The sequence below is a fragment of the Aspergillus ibericus genome (assembly GCF_003184845.1).
Source record: "Aspergillus ibericus CBS 121593 unplaced genomic scaffold BO80scaffold_46, whole genome shotgun sequence".
Lineage (NCBI taxonomy): Eukaryota > Fungi > Ascomycota > Eurotiomycetes > Eurotiales > Aspergillaceae > Aspergillus > Aspergillus ibericus.
This window is the reverse complement of record NW_020292144.1, coordinates 131,410-147,480: the sequence shown is the minus strand read 5'-3', so window position 1 is coordinate 147,480 and position 16,071 is coordinate 131,410. Positions and strand designations below refer to the sequence as shown.

The window sequence follows — 16,071 nt, the reverse complement described above, 5'->3', positions numbered from 1 at the left end:
CGTACGTATTGTTTTCAAAACAGGTCATTTTCAAGGTAGAAATAATGCAACGAGTGATGTTGTGTTGGTATTGGATGGAGATAATGAGTTAAAAGATACAACTATATAGGAGACGGCATGCTTCATATTGGTGCCCCTATGAAGATTCAGAAGGGTCATCAAGTCAGTTATGTAATTCAGGGGATACTATAGATGAGATCACCCACAAACGCGACAGAGTCTAATTCCCAGCGAAACTTCCCTGCCTACAATGGAAGCATAGTTGATCCTCGGCATATAAATAACACAGCCCAGCATCGATTAAGACATAATTCACTCAAACCAACCAGACAAAACTCCATGATCACAAGAGAAAAACTCTGTCCGCAAAAGTACCCAAACACTCTACCGAAAACCCACCCCCGCCAACTTCGCCTCCAAAACCATCATCCTCATCCCAGTCGAAATCCCCAACCGCGCATCCACCCCCGCATCCCCCTTCCAAGCAACCCCCACCCGAAAGCCCACCCGTCGTAAAATCTCCCGAAACTCCCCCTCCGTTCTCTCCCGTCTCGCATAACAGACCATCTCACTCCAATCCTGTACCAGATCCATCAATCCCACGTCCTTGTCCGGGATCACCTTCTCCACGACCAACAACACAGACTCATTCCGCATGGCGTTCTTCACCTGTTCTAAGATCCCGAATATCCGATCATCGGCCCATTCGTGCAATATGTTGTTTAACACGTACACCCTCGCCCCTTTGATGGGCTGCGGGGCGAAGTAATTATATGTATATGTTCTGATGCCTTGGAGCGATGGAACGAGGGTGTTCGGCGGGTGTTGAAGAACGAGAGGGCCCGGGAGGTGCGGGTATCGGGCGTGTAGTGCTTGAAGGGTTTGGCCATCGCCGCCGATATCGACGAGGAGGATTTTCGAGCGAGGAAGGGGAGGAGGCATGGGTTTTTTGCTGGGGTGGGAGATGAGGGCCGGCCAGAGGGTTCTGTTGAATGGGGAGGGGGGGGAATTGCGGATTCGGTCAATAGGGTAGATCTCAAACCATGGGGTGTTGAAGAGGCTCCAGAATGGAGTCAAGGCCGTGGAGGTAGCGTTTTGGTAGTAGGGATTGTTGGCGAGGTATAGAGAGTAGTGGCTGAACGTGGGGTTGAGGACAAATTGGAAAGGCGCGCTGCTTTCGTAACTTGGGTTTTTGTAGTCGGTCGCCTTGAAGTATTCTGGAAGGGCGGTTATGAAGGTTTGGAGGTGGGTGCTAGTAGCATGTTAGCTGGTGGCTGGTGGTTTGGAGGTATAGGGCGGGGTGGTGTACTAGTGGATAATGGCTTGGGATAGAAATGTGTTGGAACAGAAGGATTCTGTCAAGGAAGTTCTCGTAAAGGTATCTCTGCTGAGCTGCTTGAGCATTCCCATGGAAGATAGGAAACGCATGATTCGGGCTGTATAGGTTAGTATGGTTGATATATGCATGTACTAGAACGGATGGAGATCATACCAACAAAGGCATTTTCTGCCTTTGTATCGCAGGCTACCTGATTCACAGTGACTCGGTCTGTGGCGTTGGTTGCATCCGCATCCGTCCGCTGTAATACTACATCGAAAAGATTGAGGTCAATAGCCAAGCGCATAACTATGGCTTGGTAGCTCTGTCCTACTGTTAGTATCATCGCAGGATCTGTAGGGAGAAACATACAGTAAACAAGATTTTGAATATCATTTCGGATGGTGATTCACACATCCGCTGCAGTTTACTGCATGCTTTATACAACTCTTCCCGTTGCTTCGAGTCCACTTTGTTCAGTTCATCTCCAGTGACAGAATTGATGGATTTGATAAGTTTGTCAATCCTCATAACGATGGTTTTACTGTCGTGCAGACTTGATAATTAATGTTGCACGGTTGCCGGATGCTCCGGATGACGTATTGAATACCAGTGTAAATAAATGAGTAGCATCCGTCAGACTTGGCTACCTTTATATTTTCGAGGACCTATCCTAGTTAACTTGACAATCGTGGGTGGCTGTTATGTATCAAATGCAGGATCCTATGAGATATCGGCGTCTCTCAAACGGAAGGCGCTACATTTACACGTGCTAGGCTACAACCACAGTTTTTGTTTCCTTTTTAGGAAATTTACGTGGTAGGCACCGCGTGTCCGTGAAGGCTCCGAGTACCTTTAGTAGCTTCCTCCATTTCTATCGGATTTTACCGAAGGCCACCTGAATGGGTCATGCAGGCTGATACAAACGCTATTACCAAATACATAAGTGCGGAAGGGAGAGGTATCCCATCACATCAATTAACCTGTCTCGTGACGGTCAGGAATAATTGAATGGATAAGGTTAACTGATGCTGTACCCTGATAGTGTCGTCTAGAATAATCTATTTGTATATGTTGAACTCCAACCCTATATGAGCACTCTCTAAGTACCAAATAAGAGACTCGAAACTCTTTCGCACTGATTTCCTTTCAACACTAATACGGCCCACCTCGTATCATGTATGTATGTAATTGAAAACCAGGCCAAATACAATGCCATATCTGACAATAACTGTGAATAGACCAAGGGGCTATTTACCTCGTGCATCTGTGAATCTCACGAAGACATTGCTGTCGCCCACTTGCTCCTCTTGCGTAGAGACGGCCCCCAAAAGGTAAGCACGTACGGAATGGGCGCCGCCACAGCGCTGATGATCCCCAGCACAGTAAGGGTCCAATGAGTACCAAGGTTTTGATACATCGGGACTCCGACAACGGTCATTCCACCCGCAGCCAAGTATCGTACCAGCGCGACAAATGTAAGCGCAGACGCTGCATATTGCTGGTATGAGTCGATGATATACATATATGCGGAGAGGAAAATGCAGATGACTCCAAAGCCGACGGCGACCGAGGCGGCCAAGGGAGACCAGATTGAGATGGAAGGCTGCAGTGGTTAGTGGATATATCTTTACGGAGCCGGAGACGTACATAGTCAGTCCATCCCATCCAGAAAAGACCAATGGGAATTGCAGGGGCTCCGACTTGAGCGAAAAACAGTCGTGATTCCCGGTCTAGCATGCGACCGGATCCATCGTCGCCTGATTCCCGTAACTGCTTGGCTGTTCTGCGATAGAGGATGGGTACGAGAACCATGGTCGTGATAATGCCGATGAAAAGCCCAACAAAGCAAATGTTGGCCAACCCTTCGTTGATGCCATATACCTCGGAGAATATATAAACATATCTGGCTCAGTTAGTGGGCTGTCCAGGGAACCATGGGACTGATCCTACCCGTCTAGGAACGTGAAGAGGACAATGTAGACTATCGACAGATAGAAGGTGAAGAATATCACAATTGGCTCCATTAGCAACTGCCAAGGCCGAGTGAAATTTCTCGCCAACACGGGCAAAAGACTGCCCGTTCCAGAGGCCCCCAGCGCCGTTTTGAATCGCGCATCACCGGTCGCTTCGCGGAAGAATCTAGCCTTGTAGTAAAGAAGCTGTGGGGCGAATGTCTCACGCTTGAACAGAAAGATAACGACAATCACTAAGCCATCGAGAATGAGCATAGTCCATTCCGCCCATCTCCAGCTGATGTGACGACTGTATCCGATGTATGCTCCCACAACGGGACCTGACGGTCCGATATGTCAGTCTTGCATGTTACATCTGACTAGCAATAGACGAGAGCTGTTACTCCAGATCAAACATACCAAGAATAGGACCTCCGAATCCCGGAATGGCAAAAATCGGAAACCCGAACGTTTTCTCTAGAGTATTCCAGATATCCGAGATGGAGCCACCCGCCACGGTCAACGGAGCCGAACCACAGAGTCCAGCCAGGAATCGAAATGCCAGCTGCGCCCCGAAATTCGGAGCCAATGCCGCTCCCAGAATCCAAGCTCCGAAAATCACCAGAGCGCCGATATAGACCGGAAACCGCCCTACGATTTCAGACATCGGGCTAGCGATAAGCGCACCAACACCAAAGCCAATCAAGTAAAGATCAGTTGCCAGTGACTCGGCCACCTGTGCCACCCCAAAGTGTCGGGACGCTTCAGAGAGCACGGCGGCATCGATGGCTGATGCCATGGTGGTAACTAGACCGATCAGGCACACGCACATGGTGGCGAACACTCGGCGGCCCGTCGACCATTGTTGGGGGTTGAAGGGATCGTGTGGCGTGGCCCAGGACACCTCATAGTACTTTTCACCGTTACAATCCGATTTCAAAGAAATGCCAGGGATCTGAGAGGGATCTGTGATCTTACTCGGGGAAGTTTGATGGGGCTGCCCCGATGAGGGTTCGGTGGCGCATGTTTCGCGCGGGACGCGACTCGCGTCATCGACCAGCTCGTTTACATAGCGCCGCAAGCCCCGATATTGGTAGATGAACGCCATGATGGGAGTCGTGGTAAGGTGATTGCTGTACGGAGTATGCCGCGATGACACGGGAAGATGCAGTTGACGTTGACACGAGAAGCTTGGGACGAAATGAGGGTCTCGATGGCAATTTATCGTCATCGGCTGGTCACGGGACATTCCGGCCGAAAGCGGCTGGTCCGGGCGCGGATCCACCCGCCTGGACCCTGAGTCGGTTCGTGGTAATTTACTCCGCCTCTCCTCCTGATGGAGCAGATTGGTCCGAGGTCAGGCCATTGGCCAATCGTAGCGGCTTTTAATGCTAATCATATTAAACGAGCGAAACCAGGACAAGTTCTTATAATGGATTACTCGGAGAAGGGCAGGCTGCTGGATGCTGCACGAAATCATACGTGCAGTCCCTGTAGTAGGTGTTGAACATCATGAGATTCCAGTTTGCGTGGTAGGTCTCGAAGCTATTGTGTATTGATTCTTAAGAAATTCCGCCATCTAATGAAATGTCTCGGGCCATGCATTCCGTTGAACCGAATGATGAATTGAAAATCAAGTAGCATATTGGTGAGTAACTATCTCCCATCTGGGACCACATATAGCCCATGGAATTGAGTTTTTTCTGGCACATGAAGTATACTACCAATGGACAGTAAAGTATCTGAGAAATCCGTCAGGAACTAATATGCAACAAGACGCATTTAAACAATCCCACGGATAAGTATAGTAGAAACATACTGCCAGATTCTCACACTGTTATCAATTGCCACTGTAGCAAAAATGTTCGGCCGACACGCACGAATTACCGTGACTACTCAAAGATTTAAGTAACCATGCAGTCTGAAAAAGAAGTAGTGATTTTCATACCTGAGCCTTCAGGAACCCCCAGACAATCAATTACCAAGTGTCGGATCCCAGTACTGGGGTCCCAAAAACAGATATCGTCATTTTTATCGCCACTGATAAGCCACGTGAAATCTGGTGTGATGGCAGCACTCAAGACAGAACCCTATTAAAACCAACTTAGAAGAGATGGGCGGAAGTAACAGGGTTGGTCGGACTTACATGATGACTTGTAAATGTTCTCATGTGTCGACCGGTGTAAAATCCCCGTAGCTCGATGGTCTTATCAAAGCTCAAAGTGATGAGCTGAGGTAGAGCTTCCTTGATGAAAATGGCGAAGTCCGATCATTGAGTCATACTCAGTGCTTAGAATACTGTCCATTATTCGCTTTATGGTGCTCTGGTGCGTAGGAGTGTTTCTCTAACACGCACGACTCCCATTTTTGGTTATTTTCGTCTCCGCTTCTTTGCCATTATACATTCTTAGTACAGAAATAAACACGGAAAAAGACATGCTTTTCGGCTACATAATCGTGGTGGATATAAGCGTATGAGTCTCGAATCTGATGTACGGACAAGGCTATTCAGCAGCCGGAATGGTATGTTTTGGTGTGCCCCCGCCCAGAATCTCCTGGTAAAATTCCTCCAGACTTCTTCTGTTCGGAAAATCAGAGAACAGTGTCAGAAGCCTAGGTATCAGAGGTAGTCTGCGTATTCCGGGATTTAACAAAGGACTTGAAAGAGAAAAGCCCACACTTTCATATGTGGAAATTATCCCACTCTACTCCCCATCTCATGCGGTCGCGGAGTATAATAGCTATTACTGTAGTATAGATCGAATTCCTGAGGTCTAGGTATGCCACCAAGAACATCTACAAGCCATTTCTCAGCTGGTAATGAAGTATTTCAAACATCACCTAACACCAAGTGAATATTTCAACTCCAGGGCCCTAATGCATTCGCACAGTCGCAGTCAACGCAGCATCAATAACCACATGCGAAGCATTAATAAAACTAGCCGAAGGACTGAGCAAATACACAACCGTATCCGCCACCTCATCACACTCCGCCGGCCTCTTAAGAGGCGACATAGCCTCAATCTGCGCGCGCACTTCAGGATTCTTCGCGAACTCAGCATCCAACATGGGGGTGCGCACCCAAGCAGGACACACCGCATTACACCGAATGCCTTCAGGAGAATGATCAAGCCCTGAGACAGCATCAATACCACAGCATTTGAGCGAAGCCCGACTCACAACGTACCGGTCATCTTAGTAATCGCCAAACAAGCATGCTTGGAAATAGTATACGATGCCTTTCCCAGAAGTCCGACAAAGGAATTCGCTGAGGCAATGTTAACAATCGCACCGCGACCAATATCCCTAGTGCCAATGCGGGTGGTGAATGACCGGGAGGATTGCTTGCGCATGGCGGCTGCCTCGGCACGACAGCAGAGCATCATGCCCCGGGAGTTGATCTGCTGGATACGGTCGTAGCTTTCGATGTCTGTGTCGGCCATGGGTTTGTGGATGCCGCTGTCGATCTGTTTGTGTTGTTTGGTTGGTTGGGTGTAAGGAAAGTACAGATGGATGTTGACCCACCCCTGCTCCATTGACTGCGTAGTCGATTCGACCGAACTTGTTGACTACGAAATCCACCATTTCCTGTACACCCTGCTCGTCGATTACGTTGACCGTGAAGTGAGTTGCCTGGTACTCAGGGTGAGTAGCGTAGAGTTTACTTTCCTCGGCGGACTCTTTCGCAGGGTCGATGTCCTTGTCAGCGAAAACGACAACGCGCGCGCCTGCTTCAGCGAGCGTAAAGGCGGTCTGTTGACCAATGCCGCGGCCGGACTGGACGGTGTTGGAATATTAACTCTGCTGACGGGAGGGGGCATCCAATGCTCACACCGACAACAAGGGCAACGCCGTCGAGCTGAGTGCCCGATAGGACCATAGCGACTGCAAGAAGGGAGAGTTGAGCGTAAGGAACCGGCCAAATTGGACGAGAAAGAGTGACAATCAATGAGAGGATAGTTTGAGGAAGCTCCAGAGAGGTTGGATTATATATCGGAAGTTACGTACGCCCAGAGATATACCAGTGTCTCCGCCGGAAAGGGCTTAGCACAGTCATAGGACCCCACTCTTGCGGCTTCACCCAAAGCGGAAATCCACTTATTTTAAGGTTAAAAGCTTATTTTTTACGAGGTCAGCTGGGCACGGACCAATCAAATCCGCGAAGATCAGGCCCACCACAGATATCAGAGAGGCTCTGAGTCGTGCTCAAGCAAATCAGATTCAGACCGGTTGTCTATTACCTCAATAGATATAAATCTGTCAGAACTACCCAGATTCGTTTGGTTGGGGGTGGAATCTAATAGGACATTCGCAGTTCTGTCTATTTTGGCGGTGGATATATAATCTACATAGGTGAGTAGATATGATATAACATTATAGATCCGACATAAGTACAAAAAATTTAATGAATTCTGTGTCATGCTATACACTATCGCTACAGCATCCAGGTAAATAAATCACAAGTCAATTATATCATTTCCGACACAAGCATGGAACATTTATATCCCAGGCGATACATACCAAACCTTATACATAACTCCGCAGCTTAGGCGTCCCGTCAGATGATATCAGTCGAAAATCATCTGGCTGGGCCTGTCCCTTCAAGCTAAACCAAGTCGTCACTAAACTTACCCCTCTCACAGTACCGCCTGAATGTGAACACCAAAAAGGTCACCAACTTCCTAGAAGCTAGATCCTCTTGAATTTCAGACCCCAGTTGGATTTACAACGAGCATCAACATAATCATTATGGTAAAACTATCTACGAAAAATCATGTTCCGAATAAAGGAGGAGATGATCCATGTCTCGCTGGATTTACCCTTCGCATATATTCTTGGGCTCGTGCACTCATAGAGATCAACACTACTACTCGATGAGAAAGATATTTTACTGATGAATGACTAGGCGATATCGTCGGAGACGCTTGTGTACATAGCTGAGCCTTCTACTTCTCGTTCGTTGATGGTTCAGCTAAGGGCTATATACATGATTCATTCAACCAGGAAGCGCGCAGGTCATTCAAATCGTAGTGTGCATAGAATCGAAACGATGAAACGGATTGGTTCTTTCTTCGGGTTGATCATGATTCTGTGGTAGAATATAGTGTCAAATTGGAGTGTTGAATTGGCTGATGTAATGACTTTGGTAGTATTCACACAAGTCGTACGAGAATTCCTATGACTTCGACAATGCTGTTCTTCGGATGATAGATCATTTTGGGGCGGAGATAGTGTCTATTACGTCAGCGGGATTGGAGAAGGGGATTTGGGATGAAGATTGGGTCCTCTACTGGCGTGTAATGTCTTGACTGAAGGTAATTTCTTTAGCATACCACATGCACGACTAACTCAGCCGTGGCGTTGCAAGTGAGCAAATCATTGATCTGCTTGGGTATCTGGCAGTGCTAGGATTGCTAGATTTTTTGAATGATTTTTTCCTATTCAACTGGGTTGTATGTCCTTTAGCTAGTTGTGTGGCTTGATGTGTCGGCTTACAACGTCACCTCGAGAATGACCCCTCAGGTCTATCTCGCCTTTTCGTGTTCTTCTACACCTCATAAAATGCTTGTATCACCGTCGAGAGTCAAAGGTTATTGATCAACAGCTACTACATATGAAATAACTCAGCCCATAAAATGAGCACTCGAGCTTTCGGATAATTCCACCCCGGCAGCGATGTACCCGCTGATGACGACATTTGCTTGAATCCGTTTGCCATTACTGCTGTTCAATATCTGGGCCATGTGCAGAGCGAATGTTTCGGTATCGCCACATTATCCCTGGATGCACTCCGTTACCATCCGACATATTCTCTTTCGGACCGTTTGAATCGGTTGAATGAGGGCTAAGAGTTGCCGATGATGGCGTGGGGGATGCGGCTGATGAAGTTTGAGCAGCAGCTGAAGTATTGGGGACGCTCTCATTGAGACGATCCCGCTTACCAACAAGCTCCAGCAGCCAGCTTGCGTTGAATGCAAAGCTAATGAAAATTGCCGACACAGCTAACGAGACTCCGACTATGCATTGTTAGCGCAATCTTTGACAGCCATTTGGGAGGCCTGAAGCAATGTTTCATCATACAAATAATTGGAAATATCCACGTCCCTCTGTCAACGACTGCCCCTGAATCGTGAGGAAAGTCGGTCACGTTCAATGCGAACAGACTCGTTAGAAATGACATCGGCGTCTGTCTCATTCTGTTAGCTTGTTCTCTTATACCAGTGAAACCGGGAGGGGCCCACGAAGATAATAGTCACGACAGTAAAGACCATGATAGTGTCATTCTGCCTTGCGGAATGCTGTGTCTGCATTCCTGCCTCTCTCGTTTGCTCGGCCATAGCCTTGGCTTCCGAGATATTTGCCTGTTTCTGCTTCAAGTCTAGGAGAGTATAAATTGCCTCTTGCACTTCTTTAGCTTCCCTAGTCATCTCCTGGAGCTCCCGTTTTAGGTCTGCAACCTGAGAATATGCATAGAGCTCGGTCCAAGGGTCTGGACGCTCCGCCGGGAATGCTTGTAGAAAGACGGCTTCTTGATCATCGACCAAGCTTTTCAAAATGTGTAGCTCATCGAGAATGTCTTTAATCTTCCGCAATAGATCGATCTCTCGCTTGATGTCATAGTAGGGGTTCTCCATCTGTGGGCTCTTCGTCTGAGTGCCTCTCTCCTGAGGGCTGTGCTCCGGGCTGTTTTTCTGAGCCATGTCGTTCGGTTTTTGACCGATTTTGATGAAGCCCTGAAACTCCTCAAAAAGACTGGCTTCCCCGCTGGCCTGATATAAAGTCAGCATTTCGCGTCCCGTTAGCCCTGGTAGCATAACATACCACAAGCCTGATTTATTCCCGAAACATTTCCAGAGCCGAACGTCTCTTGCTGCTGCTCACTGAGGCCTTCTTGTCTGACAGAAAGCCCATAGTAGTGTCAACCAACAGTCGCAGCATTATGTCCACCGATGTTGGTCGACTCCAACCTTTGCTTCTGTGATTGACAAGTCCTTCAAGAATTTTCTGCAGAACCGGATCATCCGTGTCTGTCCTCCGGGTTGTACTTGTGATGATGGTCTCTATACATTCGGGTTAGCTCCTTCCCAGCCCCATGAGTGACGTTGGTAATCTTACTTTCGTCGATGATCCAAAGCCAGAGCTGGTCGACCATCAACATCTGGATGGTCAACTGATTTGTTCCTTTCTCCGTGTCCGCGGTGTTCTGAGGTTGTACTGGTGGATGTTCAGCTCGGACGGCCTCGCCCATGCTATTTTCCACGTTACTATTTGGTCCATCTTGATTTTCCAGGTACCGTGAGACGACCTGATCAAAGTCCCGATCTGTGGTGTCCTCTAAGGACGTGCAGTAATACTGGTCTAGTGTCATTGATGAATGCAATATATGATGATCGTGCTGCCCGGAGTCTGTCGATGGTCTGCGAGCTTGTTGATCTTCTGCCGGTGCTGGCGGTTCGTTTGCTCTATTGCCGCCGACTGGTTCTGGCACCGACGAGCTCTTACTTCCCACGGTTTTCGGCTTCGGGGGCCGTTCTGCCCAAGATGTATATGGTATCTGTTTTCAACCATTAGCTCAAGATAGCCTAGCTATTGTATCAATGCTACAGACGTAAAGAGCAAGTCTATTCTGCTTTTCACGGTCGGTGGGCTGGATGCCGCTTTGGACTCCATCAACGCGCTGGGTGTCTATAGTGTCCCCGGGGTTGGCGACCATTGTATCATTGTTCTGATCGCTTTTATGGAGGTGGGCAGCGGGCGTACTGAGACACTTGTCGTGGCTTGTGCCTAGTAACTCAAGGTGTGCCAGTTTGTCCTGTTACAGACTCCGTTAGCGCGACGTCATCCGCGAAAATTGGAAAGGGGGGCTAACAATGCACTGTGGCTTCATATAAAACGATATTGAATAAGACATAATCTTGAGCGCAAAGCCATTTCACCGTAATGATTCATTTCATAGACTTGTCCTCGAGGTTGTTCGATAATTGAGAAATAGATAATCTTTCCTATCTTATTTCGTTATCGATTTTCCCCTTATTCTCCCTATTTCTATTTAGTAGGGAGTTTTCTTTATTTGATTTTTCTTCCTTCTTCGCCGACATCATCATTTGACTGCATCCTCCATATAGCCTTCTCCACATGGTCCATAAGGAGCTCCGAGATAACCTTGTCATTTGCTTTTGCCGCTGCACGATGCGAAGCCGTTCTCCCATCATTGACCTTGACGTCCAACCTGCCTCCCTTGTCTATGAACAATACCCCAAATTCAACACCATCAAGTTTACGGGCTTTCGCCAAGGGTTCCTACCACGTCCATTGCGATATTCAATATACAGACCTATGATTTTCATAACAGGAAAGGCTCTGTGATACCCTGCTTCAATAAGACCCGTACAGCATATCATTCTCTGCCACAGGCAATAGTTAGAATAGCTCTGAGTCCTCGACAAAGGCAGAAGGGGACAGGATAGAAAAGTGGTCAAGCCCCTCATATATGGGATCGATCCCTCATAATTCACGATCTTGATCGTTTGCTGAGCCTGATTGGACTAGCGCAAAACTGACGAGGCACATTCAAAGTACCTTCTGGCACTGATTCCCAGAATCTGTGATACGGTGCTGTGGGATAAAGTTGGCCGAAGTGTGGCGACAGAACAGCCGATTACGTAGTTGGTCACCATGCTCCGAATTATGTATAATAAAAGACGTGTTACTTCAGATACGTAAAATTGAATTAATCCTTTGCTATAGTTGATTACTTGTTTATTTGATACATAATCAGTGGAGCTCACCAATATTATTCTAGACCTCGTTGAGCAGCTCCTGCAAATTTGCGGTGGCCGCCAGATGCAGACTGAATATTTTTATCCAGAACGCATTTTCTCATCATCGAACTACGTAGATAAAATCTGCTATGTAGCGGATGACCTTTGTACACTGGTGTACCCGGCCAGCGAATAGCTCACCTGACTTGAACCCACTGCAAGAGTGCCTGATAATCCATGCAAGACAGAACATAGGATAGCAGCAGAAGGTAGGTCTTGTATCCTGATAAGTCGCCCTGCCTAATGACTCTACCTTGTTCGGCAACCGTGTCTAGGTCAAGCCGTCAGAGTATGCTTCATCTCTCAGATACCTTAGACCGAAGTAGCTAATGTAACCAGAGCCTTGAGAAGAGAGCAAAACTTGGAAAGGGCCACTAAAACATTCTATTACGGTGTCCAGTGTTTGAAGCAAAGTCGGGTCAACGCTGAACGGCATATAGGTCTGCGCCTCGCTATCAGGTTCTGAATATGCAAAATCAGCTCCCCACCACGGCGCCGCTTCTTGAGTTAAACTGCCTTATTATAGTTTAAAGGGGGTTATGTAGCTTACAAGCCGCCAATGAATCAATATTCGGCCTGTGTAATAACGAAATAATCGGCTCATGCAGGGGTCAGCTCCTCGCCTCCTTGTCGAAGCGCTGACTATTTCCAAATGTCACCTCGTCTTGGCTACTAAGACCGCTATCATAACACCTCTTAGGCATTTTCAAGCGTACTCGAGGGTGCATTTTGGCAACCTTGATATTGCTCCGGAGGGTCTTTTCCTTATTTCTCCCCCATCAACTGGATAACAATAGAATAACTAGCTCCTGCAGATGCTCCAAGGTGCTACGACCACAGCTTCAGCAACGCCAAGTTATGGTAATGTATCCTTAATTAAGATGAAAGAGACACATTCACAGCCACACAAAATATAGTCGGAGTACCACTAAATTCACCAGTCTGCGTAAATCTGCCAGCTCAACCCAACACTAGTGGCGGTCGGACAAGAAGCCCATGGTAGACATTCTAAGATTCCGACCCTGGGAGTGCACCAAATAACTTATTTAGTGGACGGATTCGGCATACCAGAAGTATGTGGCCATTTTCGGAACAGATCAGCCAGATGATCGATCGGGGCAGTCATCAGTCCAATCGCGGTTTCGAAAGGAGGCTTGTCAGGAGCAGAAGGGTGGGCGCGCGACGGCACAAACATCTTGGTCCTACCGAAGGACTTGGCCAGTTTTTCGCTCTCCTCAGTCGTCAGGGCGTCTTCCAGTTTTGGAAGATCCTGGCTCTCCTCTTCCTCAATGTGCTCCGATAGATCTTGCATCAGGGCTTTGACTGTAGGCTCGAACTCAGGGTCCGAAGGTTTCATGTTCTGAAATTTCTTCAGCTGTTCCTTGACCTATAATGTATTATTAGCTAGTTGCGAGAGGATATGATCAAAGCGTGATTCACTGATTGGTGCTCTTTTCGATCCTTGTCTGCCATATCAAGGCCACCAGGAAGTTTCTTCTCGAATTGGGGGTACACAACCAGCTCCTCGCCGAGCGAGTGGCGTGCCAGTTCCCAGGTAAACTGGTTTTGCCATTGGATCTTCTCCTTGTCGGTAGTAGAGTTGAGGATCTTATTATAGTAGTCCTCAATTTCACGGTGGTCGGACTTAATCACGTCAATAATACGAGATGCCATGGCAATAGGAGACTGAGATACAAGCCGTTGTTGTACCGAAACAAATATTACTTCAAAGGAGTACAAGTAAGAATCCAGAGATAGCGGCCTGTCATCCTGAAATACCAAAATGTAGGACTGTCAATGATTTTCCCGCCTCTTAAATTCTATCCGCGGTGTAGCAGGACGTCATTATGAGGCACAGGCAAAGCGGGTCTAAGCGGCCAGAGCGTGTTGAGAAATATAAGACCTTGATGTAACCTAGCGTATAGATAGGATATCGCAAATTCGTGTCCGGAGCGAATCATGATCGAGGTTTTATTACACCTTAAAGAAAAGGGGAGTTCCGTATTTTGATCTGCAGAAAGTTTGGAATTCTGACCCAGGATTTCAGGAGATACAGTATCTCCTAGAGTACTACTCGCTGGTCCGTGAGGGTAAGACGAATTATATCTCCACCACCGCATTTCAAGATGTTATAGGAGGACATCCCCAGGAGCTCCCGAATTTCTTCAAGACATATAGCGAGAGTTTTCATCAGAAACGAGACCATAAAAAGAGAAAGTTGAGTAAGTAAAATTATGCAGATTGCCTCTACCAAATCAGGATAAACTTTGGTGTTGCTCTGATCTGTATTGGTCTAGCTAGATGTACTTGCATACGTCACTGCTACGACATGTTTTCTGTGTAGCCTACCGCTCGCTATATGTAATTCGGCTGCCGCTCCAGGACTTATCATGGAAATTCAGAACCTTGATTTCAGCAGAGAATTTCACAAACAACATGTCGCGTCGCACTACCATCCCAGAACAGCCAGTTAGGTCCTTCTCACTAGGCCGGTGCATTCTCTATGGTTGTGGAGCGGGCCTGCTTGGCGTCGCAGCGTAAGTCCATCTCGCTAGCTCCTCGCATCCGAGAGCCTAGCAAAAGACTGACACAGGCAGCAGCATGACGGTTGGGGAAAAAATCGAGCAATATTTCACTGGCAGACCGTCTTCATATGTCCCGGGCCATACATTAGAACGGCTTTTGTCGCTCCCGGCTCGACCTGATTCAGAGCGCTTCGGACTGAACATGGCGATGCACTACGGCCAGGGAGCTGCTGCTGCGATTATCAGAGCCCTTATGAGCGCGAACGGCATTCGTGGGCCGTTTTCCGACTTCATGTTTATTTCTATCCGGTTGATGATTGACCAGACTTTAGAGAATTGGACAGGGGTTGGCGCGCTTCCTTGGTGAGTCGAACATTATTATGACTTCCTACTTTTTGACTGCTAACTGTCTATAGGACGTGGCCGGAGAATGAGCAGATCATTGATATTTTACACAAAGCTGTTTTTGCGTTCGTAACTGGTTATTTCACAGATAGATGGCTGCAGGGATAATGACAGGACTGCTACCACAAACACGGGAAGGTAAGGTTCTTGCCGAAAAAGGACAAACACCGATTTTGCTATTGATGCATCTTTGTTGTAACAAATGAAGACCCATGCAGAGGCCAAAAGTTCGGCTCATGCGATCATTATGACAGTAGCTGAAGCAGCCAATCAAAATCAAGGGATTATTAGAATGAAGTCACCACCCGCTAATATCAAGGGATGGTTCGACCTTTCCCACAACTAACAAAGCATAACGTATTTGGTAAGCGAACCGGCCACCCCAACAACATCAAACTCATCCATAAAAGCGAGGATATCCAGACATGCTGTCAATTCTCTGACCAACAGATTCCGAGGGTATGCACTTTGAATTCTAAGATAAGATGTCGATTTTTAACTTGGACGTGTGCGGAGGCGCCTCCCCAGTGTTATTTCGATGGAAATTGTGTGTTCAGCTTCAGTTTCTACAAGAGATATCAAATAGAAAAGGTAGTAATGATCTCCAGGAATGGGAGGACACATTTGGAGAAATAAAATCGGAAGTCAAGGAAATCAATTTAGAGCATGTAGAGGGAAGTATTTAGGCGTTTGAGGATGTTATGTACTTTCATGTCCTAATTTTCACGATGTTTTTTAGTCACGGAACAGCCAATTTTGATCTCCGACACGAAGAAGCATGAGCAGCAAACGTCATGAAATTCATAGCATTTTACCTCCTCCATGTTCATCAGCCGATGAAACAAATGAATCACTCAAATACCAACTCCATGGAAGCCTGACTCTTGATAATATGCATGCGCGTTGAGTCGGTCATTATGTATTTAGTCACGGTGAACTTTACAGATGATGGGCTCTGAGATGGTTGTGAATTTGATTCAGTTGCTGAATGTGTAGGGGTCTTTTGTCATTCGACCCGCTGCGCTGCTCCTATAAGTACAGCTGTT

General features: G+C 47.3%; 7 protein-coding genes across 7 annotated transcripts; 1 reads left to right on the top strand and 6 right to left on the bottom strand.

Moving 5' to 3' along the window:
- Nucleotides 1-176: 176 nt before the first annotated feature.
- On the bottom strand, nt 177-1,714 carry BO80DRAFT_482381 (S-adenosyl-L-methionine-dependent methyltransferase; the record flags this gene model as incomplete). Its single annotated transcript, XM_025723404.1, has 5 exons — nt 177-245; nt 400-1,252; nt 1,310-1,436; nt 1,493-1,643; nt 1,691-1,714. 5 exons carry the CDS (start codon nt 1,712-1,714, stop codon nt 177-179), a joined length of 1,224 nt encoding a protein of 407 aa, XP_025571656.1.
- An 880-nt stretch (nt 1,715-2,594) lies between these two features.
- Nucleotides 2,595-4,381, bottom strand: BO80DRAFT_364191 (MFS transporter; the record flags this gene model as incomplete). The annotated part of the gene is made up of 4 exons (XM_025716140.1): nt 2,595-2,924; nt 2,969-3,224; nt 3,272-3,614; nt 3,694-4,381. 4 exons carry the CDS (start codon nt 4,379-4,381, stop codon nt 2,595-2,597), a joined length of 1,617 nt encoding a protein of 538 aa, XP_025571655.1.
- A 674-nt stretch (nt 4,382-5,055) lies between these two features.
- BO80DRAFT_437894 (WD40 repeat domain-containing protein) lies at nt 5,056-5,638 on the bottom strand (the record flags this gene model as incomplete). Its single annotated transcript, XM_025721017.1, has 4 exons — nt 5,056-5,165; nt 5,222-5,363; nt 5,420-5,518; nt 5,630-5,638. 4 exons carry the CDS (start codon nt 5,636-5,638, stop codon nt 5,056-5,058), a joined length of 360 nt encoding a protein of 119 aa, XP_025571654.1.
- A 509-nt stretch (nt 5,639-6,147) lies between these two features.
- On the bottom strand, nt 6,148-7,203 carry BO80DRAFT_414947 (SDR family NAD(P)-dependent oxidoreductase; the record flags this gene model as incomplete). Its single annotated transcript, XM_025718123.1, has 4 exons — nt 7,106-7,203; nt 6,799-7,050; nt 6,461-6,740; nt 6,148-6,407 (listed from the first exon to the last, which is right to left on the bottom strand). The coding sequence occupies exons 1-4, from the start codon at nt 7,151-7,153 to the stop codon at nt 6,148-6,150; spliced, it is 840 nt and encodes a 279-aa protein (XP_025571653.1). The 5' UTR covers nt 7,154-7,203.
- A 1,687-nt stretch (nt 7,204-8,890) lies between these two features.
- BO80DRAFT_482379 (uncharacterized protein) lies at nt 8,891-10,987 on the bottom strand (the record flags this gene model as incomplete). Its single annotated transcript, XM_025723403.1, has 6 exons — nt 8,891-9,152; nt 9,216-9,253; nt 9,493-10,043; nt 10,156-10,334; nt 10,390-10,828; nt 10,883-10,987. The coding sequence occupies 6 exons, from the start codon at nt 10,985-10,987 to the stop codon at nt 8,992-8,994; spliced, it is 1,473 nt and encodes a 490-aa protein (XP_025571652.1). The 3' UTR covers nt 8,891-8,991.
- Nucleotides 10,988-13,137: 2,150 nt separating this feature from the next.
- BO80DRAFT_414943 (uncharacterized protein) lies at nt 13,138-13,855 on the bottom strand (the record flags this gene model as incomplete). Its single annotated transcript, XM_025718122.1, has 2 exons — nt 13,536-13,855; nt 13,138-13,482 (listed from the first exon to the last, which is right to left on the bottom strand). Exons 1-2 carry the CDS (start codon nt 13,767-13,769, stop codon nt 13,138-13,140), a joined length of 579 nt encoding a protein of 192 aa, XP_025571651.1. The 5' UTR covers nt 13,770-13,855.
- Nucleotides 13,856-14,510: 655 nt separating this feature from the next.
- Nucleotides 14,511-15,248, top strand: BO80DRAFT_414941 (uncharacterized protein). The gene is made up of 3 exons (XM_025718121.1): nt 14,511-14,632; nt 14,696-14,983; nt 15,037-15,248. Exons 1-3 carry the CDS (start codon nt 14,532-14,534, stop codon nt 15,131-15,133), a joined length of 486 nt encoding a protein of 161 aa, XP_025571650.1. The 5' UTR covers nt 14,511-14,531; the 3' UTR covers nt 15,134-15,248.
- Nucleotides 15,249-16,071: the final 823 nt, after the last annotated feature.